The sequence below is a fragment of the Miniopterus schreibersii genome (genome assembly GCF_964146895.1).
Source record: "Miniopterus schreibersii genome assembly, chromosome: 2".
NCBI classification, from domain to species: domain Eukaryota; kingdom Metazoa; phylum Chordata; class Mammalia; order Chiroptera; family Miniopteridae; genus Miniopterus; species Miniopterus schreibersii.
Genome location: NC_138102.1, coordinates 141,431,008 through 141,438,255, shown reverse-complemented (window position 1 = coordinate 141,438,255; position 7,248 = coordinate 141,431,008). Strand labels below are relative to the sequence as shown.

Genomic DNA, 7,248 nt, shown 5'->3' with positions numbered 1-7,248 from the left:
CCCCCCTTCCCCAGTATCAGCCCTATTTAGGGAGATGTCCACATAACCCCTGTCCCACCACCACGACCTCATTGCCACAGGGAAAGAGCCCTTAGGTGTCCTGAGACCTCATGACCCTCCCATCTTCGAAGGATCCGTTTCTGGCGCAGCTGGTCCCCGCAGAAGGCGGAAGGTGAGCGCGTTTGGAGAGCAGCTGCGCCTCGCTCCCGAGCCGCCTCCGGGGGTGGGGCCGCCGGGACCTGGCCCCGCCCACCCCGGGGAGGACCCGGGGCGGCTCTGGGTAAGCACCCGCCCCTCCCGCCCCGTCCTTCCCAACCCGGCTTGATCCAGCTCAGCGCTGGGATGTTTGCTGCAGCTCTTAAGTCTGGCCATCTGTCACCTGCGTTGCTTCCTAGGGACAGATAGTCCACCTCCATCGCTCCAGAGACCTGGTGAGTGTGCACCCAGGAGCCTGGGGGCTGCTGTGGGCCCAGCAATGACTGCCTCCTAGAGGGAGCCTCCAAACGCGAGGTGAGGTCCCATGGGAAAGAAAAGACGGCCCCTCTTGCATCTCACTGGGATCCTCACTTCTGCCCTTTTGGGGCTACTGCCACTTGTCCTCCCTCAAAGGTTGGATGGGACAGGATGCCCCAGTGGGAAAAGGCTCTTCCCCTGGCAAGGGCTGGGATATTTGCAGCTGGTGGGCTCCCCTCCCTGGGACCCAAGGAGATGGTGCTCCCTCCGTTCTGTTACAGATGTCAGCTGCGTGAGGAAGGGGGGACTCGCCTTCTGCGGCCAAGCTGGAAGAGGAAGAGCTGCCCCTGTGGAGTGGAGGACTGGACATGTCTGAGGCTCTGTCCTGCTCCAGCAATGAGACCCCTGCCCCAGACTGCCTGCTGGGGGCCCTCTACTGGGCCTGTGTTCGAAACGACTCTGCCCAGCTTCAAGCCATGCTGGATGAGGGGGTCTCCCCAGAGGAGGCCACCCAGGTGGATGGCAACGGGAGGGTGAGCTACCCCAGGTGCTTCCCAGGGCAGCTCGGTGTCCTGGCCACACCACACTCATCCTGAGAGAGTTTCAGGGTCAACACCCACTGCCTGGGTCCTCAGGGAGAAGGGAGTGGGTGAGAATGGGTCTCCACAGGGGCTGGGATGTCTCTGGGTTTAAGGAGCACAGGGAACCCAAGGAGCTCCTGGAGGCAAGCACAGGGGCTGAGCTGCCCCTCCCGCAGACAGGCCTCATGGTCGCCTGCTACCACGGCTTCAGGAGTGTTGTGGCCCTACTCAGCCGCTGTCCTTTCCTGGATGTGAACCAACAGGACAAAGAAGGAGACACAGCCCTCATGCTGGCTGCCCAAGCAGGTACAAGGCTGCCGACCCCACCCCCTACCAGTCCCCTGCCTCCAGACTGGGCCACAGCTCCACACTCTGCATGATGTTCTCCCACCCAGTCTCTGCAGTGCTGGGTGGAGGGTGGGTTTGGGGCTTCACCACCGCTTTCCTGGGATTCAAGATCTGCCTTTGGTGCTCTGCAGGTCACGTGCCTCTGGTGAGTCTCCTGCTCAACTACTACTCAGGCCTGGACTTGGAGCGGCGAGACCAGCGGGGGCTAACAGCGCTGATGAAGGCTGCTGTTCGGAACCGCTCTGAATGCGTGGCTGCCCTCCTCATGGCAGGTGCATAGGGCCTGGATGGACCAGGATGTATGGCCTCCAGTGCCTCCCCCAGTCACCCCAACACACTAAGTCAGCTGTCAGAGTTGCAAAGAGGAGAGAGGTGGAGCTGGAGGATCAATCTAGGCTGGCTTCCTGGACTAGGGGAGTGTGCTTGGGCTTCCCACAATCAACAGAGTCCAGCTACAAAGAGCTCTATTTACATTGTTAATGGAAGTCCCAGAAAAGATAAATGAGAGGATAACCTAGACCAACTGGAGAACCTAAAAAAAGGCTGGCATCTGGAAGCAGACCCTCAAGTTCTCCTCCTGGTTCTGCCACTAGCTGAGTGACTCTGGGCAGATGGCCTCCCTCTCTGACCTCACCAGTATGATGAGGGTGCTGGCCTTCTCTGGGGTGATTTCCAGTTCTGACAGGCCAGGGTTCCAGGAGCACCATGATGGTAGCAGAGCCGTGTGGCCAAGCGGAGTTCTGGAGTGAAGTCCAAACTGTCTGTGGAGTTGAAGGCCTTCATTATTCCCTGAGGGGGGGTGTTGTCTGTTGGTCACTGCAGGGGACCTCAGCCTCCAGCTTTTCCCCTCCCCATCTATCAGATTGGTTTTGGGTGAGATGGGAGGAATTCTGCATCCCAACCTTTGACTCAGAGTGATTCCTACTCCCTCCAGGATTAGAGGGGTTTGGTGATGAAAAGAAGGACCAGCAGGACTCCTCCCCCCCCCCCCCCGCCCGCCTACCCCAGAAGGTGCAGCTTGGGCATCCCCAGTCTTGGGCAACCTGCATGCCACCCCTCTGGCCAGTTCCTTGGTTCAGGGGTCCCTATTCTGTTCCATGTTTCTCTGAAGTCTTTTCCCCTCTCTGTAATTTATTTTTCTTCACCAATCTCAAACAGGAGGTTGGAATCTGGGACTGGTCCTGTCCCTGGGCTGCAGTCACTGAGGGCTCCCAGATTCCAGCTGTAACAAGATGGGTGGGACTCTGGTTTTGAATTTAACCCAAATCGGCCCTGCTGCTAAAGAATTTGCCCTTCTGCAAATCACCTATCCCTGTCCCAGCGTACATCACCCCTGTGCCCCCTCCCAGGTGCTGATCTGACAGCAGTGGATCCTGTTCGGGGCAAGACTGCCCTGGAGTGGGCGATGCTGACCGACAGCTTCGACACCGTGCAGAGGATCTGGCGGCTGCTGCGGCGGCCCCACGTGGAGCAGCTCAGCCAGCATTACCAACCGGAGTGGCCAGCCTTGCCCGGGCTCATGGCCCAGGCCAAGGGCCACGTTGCCCCATCTATCCTAGAGAGATTACAGGCCTCCTTGAGCCTCCTCTTTGTTCAGTCTCCTCAGGAAGGAGGTGTCCTCGACCACCTTGTGACCATCACGACCAGCCTAGCCAGTCCCTTCCTCACCACTGCCTGCCACACTCTGTGTCCTGACCGCCCACCTGCACTGGGAACCCGAAGCAAGTCTGTGCCAGAGCTGCTAGGCACTGCTCCTCCCCCTCCTCTGGTACCCCAGCCCCTACAGGTAGTCCCTGGCCCCCAGGATCTCACCCCTTACCAGAGTCCTCAGAGTGTGTTGAGCATGTGCTCTCAATGGTTACAGCCTAGGGACAGTACCAGTCCCAAGCTCCAAGTCCCCAAGATCCTCCTCTCCAAGGCGCCCTCATCTCCCAGACAATGCAAACCAGAGCTCAGGCCTGCTGGGCATCGCAGGCTGGCCCTCCCTATCTGGCGATACCAGGAGCTCAGGATGCAGAGGAGGAGTCAGGAGGAGGCCAGGTATGCACAGAGCTAGGGGAAGATGGGTAGGCTGGCTGGGAGCAGGGAATCAGCCCCCTCCCATAGGCTCCTTTGCCCTGTAGAGCCCCTTCTGCCTGTCATCCTGTGTAGCAGGTATTCATACAACATTGTTTGCAACAGCGAAAGAGTGGAAACAACCCAAGTGTCTACAGGGGACTAGCTAAATCGATTACGGGTGTAGTTACTGTACACTCTCACTGTGTATTCTGTACAGTGATAAAACAGGAGTAAAGAAGCTCTTTATGTTCTGATATGAAACTATCTTCCAGATGTTCGAGTGAAAAATAGCCAAGGGATAGAACAGTGCATATGGTACACTATTATTTGTCAAAGTAAAATTTGCACAGAGCTAAACTTGACAAATACAAATATAAAGTGAGTACCAAGATTTATTTAACTACTTAATGAGTGAACCAGCAGGATGGATCAAAGGAAGAAGTGAAAACCATTACTGACAGTCAGCGGGAAAAAGATGCTGGAATAAATGTGCAAAGTTGATACAAAAAGTATCAACTGGCAATAAAATCGTAACTGCCCGGCAATGAAATAATAACTTTTTTCTCAACTAGACAAAAATAATTTGCTATTTATCCATCTTCTACAGGTTAATCTCTTCACTTTACAGAGCCAGGGCCCCCATCCATAGGAAATAGTATGTCAAACGAAGTGACTTCCCCTAGATGACCCATAGGTGGGGTTATTAGCCAATGGTCTAAAATATCTCTGCCGGGGCACTTGGTAATTTTGTGTGTGCCTTATTTACAAGTTTTGGATATTTTTTCTTAACACATTTGTTATAATTAGTGAACCAATATGAATATATTATTATTAATAAAATCCAGACTGTATTTATATTTCCTTAGTTTTTACTTAGTGTCCTTTTCCTGACCAGAATTGCATCCGGGATACCACAGTACATTTAGTCACAGTGTCTCTGTAGATTCCTGTAGGCCGTGACAGTTTCTCAGACTTTCCTCGTTTCTGATGACCTTGACAGTTCTGAGGAGCACTGGTCAGGTATTTTGTAGAATGTCCTTCAACTGGGATTGTGTGATGCTTTTCTCATGATTAGACTGGGATCATGGGTTTTCAGGAGAAAGACCACAGAGGTGATGGGCCATTCTTATCACATCTTATCAAGGGTGCGTACTATGAACATGACTTATCGTGGTGGAGTTGACCTTGATCACCTGGCTGAGGTAGTGTTTGTCAGGTTTCTCCACCTGACAAAGAAAGTTTCCCTCCCTCCCTTCCTTCCTTCCTTCCTTCCTTCCTTCCTTCCTTCCTTCCTTCCTTCCTTCCTTCCTTCCTTCCTTCCTTCCTCCCTTCCTTCCTTCCTTTCTTTTTTATTTATTTTATTGTTGGACTATTGCAGATACCCCCATGCCCCCCCAGCCCACCTCCACCCAGCCCCCCCCCTTGGCCCTCGCCACACTATTGTCTGTGTCCTTGGGCCATGCATATATGTTTTTTAGCTAATCCTTTCACCTTCCTTTATCCAGTTCCCCCCACCTCCTCCCCTCTGACATTTGTCAGTCTGTTCCATGTATCCATGCCTCTGGTTCTATTTTGTTCATCAGCTTATTTTGTTCATTAGATTCTACATATTGGTGAGATCATATGGTATTTGTCTTTCTCTGACTGGCTTACATCACTTAGCATAATAATCTCTAGGTCCATCCATGCTGTTGCAAAGGGTAAGATAACTTTCTTTTTTTACAACTGCAGTATTCCATGGTGTAAATGTCCCACAGCTTTTTTATCCACTCATCTACTGATAGCCACTTGGGCTGTTTCCAGATCTTGGCTATTATAAGTAACACTGCTATGAACACAGGGGTGCATATATTCTTTCTGATTGGAGTTTTGGGATTCTTAAGATATATATATCCAGGAATCAGGCCAATGGGTCAAACGGGAGTTCGATTTTTAATTTTTTGAGGAAACTCCATACTGTTTTCCATAGTGGCTGTACCAGTCTGAATTCCCACCAACAGTGCATGAGAGTTCCCTTTTCTCCACATCTTTGCCAGAACTTGTCGTTTGTCGATTTGTTGATGGCAGCCATTCTGACAGGTGTGAAGTGATACCTCGTTGTGGTTTTAATTTGCATCTCTCTGATGACTAGTGACGTTGAGCATTTTCTCATATGTTTATTGGCCATCTGTATGTCCTCTTTGGATATGTTCCTATTTAGGTCCTTTGCCCATTTTTTAATTGGATTGTTTTTCTTCCTGGTGTTGAGGTGTATGAATTTTTTATATATTTTGGAGATTAACCCCTTATCAGATGAATCATTGGTGAATATGTTCTCCCATACGGTGTGTTCCCTTTTTGTTTTGTTGATGGTTTAGTTTGCTGTGCAGAAGTTTTTTAGTGTGATGTAGTCCCATTTCTTTATTTTTTTCTTGTGTTTCCCTTGCCCTCAGAGACATATTGGCAAAAATATTGCTCTTGGAGATGTCTGGGATTGTATTGCCTATGTTTTCTTCTAAAATTTTTATGGTTTCATGACTTACATTTAAGTCTTTTTATCCATTTTGAGTTTATTCTTGTGTATGATGTAAATTGATGGTCTAGTTACATTTTTTTGCACGCACCTGTCCAATTTTCCCAACACCATTTATTAAAAAGACTGTTCTTCTCTGCTTTCTATACTGTGCTCTTTGGAAGGAAGTCATTGTATGAAACCCACACTAAAGGAGTGGGGAGTTATGCTCCATATCCTTGGGGGTGGACTATCTACATAAATTATGGATTTATTTGGAATTCTTCTGCACAGAATGTTTTGACTTTTTAATCATGTATTACCAAATTTTGAAAAATTAAAAAATAAACCTGCTCTTCGACTAGGGGAAAACACACACACACACACACACACACACACACTGAGGTGAAAACGACAAATGGTGTGTGGTTTCTCCCAGAGTGTTCTGCAGACAACCATGGGGACTGCAATGGGTTCAAGGCTAACTTTGCCATTTCCCACCTTTGTGATTCCTAAGAAGGTACTTGAGTTTCTCTTGATCGCATCGGTTAAATGGGTGGAAACAGGGCTATTGGAACGATCCATTAGATAATACGGGGGAACAGGCTCTGTAAAATGTAAAGCCCTACCAAGAGCTGAGGTGCTACGGAAGGGCGTGGGGAACTGGGTTTGACTGAGCTGCCTCTGGGCCTCCTGGGTGGAGCTAGAACTCTTCCCTCCCACTCACAGCTGAAGTCAAAGCTCGTGAGGCCAGCCTGGCACTGGGCGTGGCAGGCAGGGAAAGAAACCGCACACAGGAAAGAAAGTCTGTATACAGGCTTGGAACAGCTTGGTGGTCACACACTTCTGTTAGGAAGTTGGCCTGTGACCTTAGGCAAGTTATTTATCCTTTCTGAACCTCAAGGCTCATATGTAGAATGGAGGTAATAATAGCACTCCACCAGGGCTGTTGTGAGCATTAAATGAAATAATGAAGCACTTTGCGCTGTGTCTGCCTGATTAATATCATCACCACTCTATCTGATCCTCACAATGTTTGTTCTTTTATAGTTGTGGAAACTGAGGCTATGAAGGTTAAGTGATGTGCTTAAGGTCACCAGCTGGTGAGTGGCTAAGTGGCACTTGGAGTTCAAGTCTGTGGGACTCTAAAGCCGGTGTCCTTTCCACCGCAGCACATGGCCTCTGCCCACAGCCTGGTTCTCTTGGTTCTTGGAGCCTCTCCTTCCCACTTCCAACCGGCTTAAGTTTTACGGGGGAGCAGGGGTGGTCACAGCCTCTCCAGGGCTAGAGAGCTGGCCTTCTGTGGCTCTCTCCTGG

General features: G+C 50.4%; 1 protein-coding gene across 3 annotated transcripts; it reads left to right on the top strand.

Moving 5' to 3' along the window:
• The first annotated feature begins 318 nt into the window (after positions 1 to 318).
• ANKRD33 (ankyrin repeat domain 33) lies at positions 319 to 4,300 on the top strand. 3 transcript variants are annotated; one of them, XM_081126541.1, is made up of 5 exons: positions 319 to 431; positions 735 to 986; positions 1,215 to 1,340; positions 1,514 to 1,654; positions 2,732 to 4,290. In XM_081126541.1, the coding sequence occupies exons 3-5, from the start codon at positions 1,220 to 1,222 to the stop codon at positions 3,436 to 3,438; spliced, it is 969 nt and encodes a 322-aa protein (XP_080982667.1). In that variant the 5' UTR covers positions 319 to 431; positions 735 to 986; positions 1,215 to 1,219; the 3' UTR covers positions 3,439 to 4,290. The 3 variants fall into 3 exon arrangements, with proteins under 3 accessions (XP_080982667.1, XP_080982665.1, XP_080982666.1); XM_081126539.1 differs by having other exon boundaries at positions 334 to 431; positions 1,211 to 1,340; positions 2,732 to 4,296; XM_081126540.1 differs by having other exon boundaries at positions 401 to 510; positions 1,211 to 1,340; positions 2,732 to 4,300.
• Positions 4,301 to 7,248: the final 2,948 nt, after the last annotated feature.

Coding starts and splice junctions, on each gene's coding strand:
- ANKRD33 (XM_081126540.1), top strand. CDS start 822: ATGTCTGAGGCTCTGTCCTGCTCCAGCAATGAGACCCCTGCCCCAGAC. Junction 987..1,210: donor AGGTGGATGGCAACGGGAGG/GTGAGCTACCCC, acceptor CCCCTCCCGCAG/ACAGGCCTCATGGTCGCCTG. Junction 1,341..1,513: donor CATGCTGGCTGCCCAAGCAG/GTACAAGGCTGC, acceptor GGTGCTCTGCAG/GTCACGTGCCTCTGGTGAGT.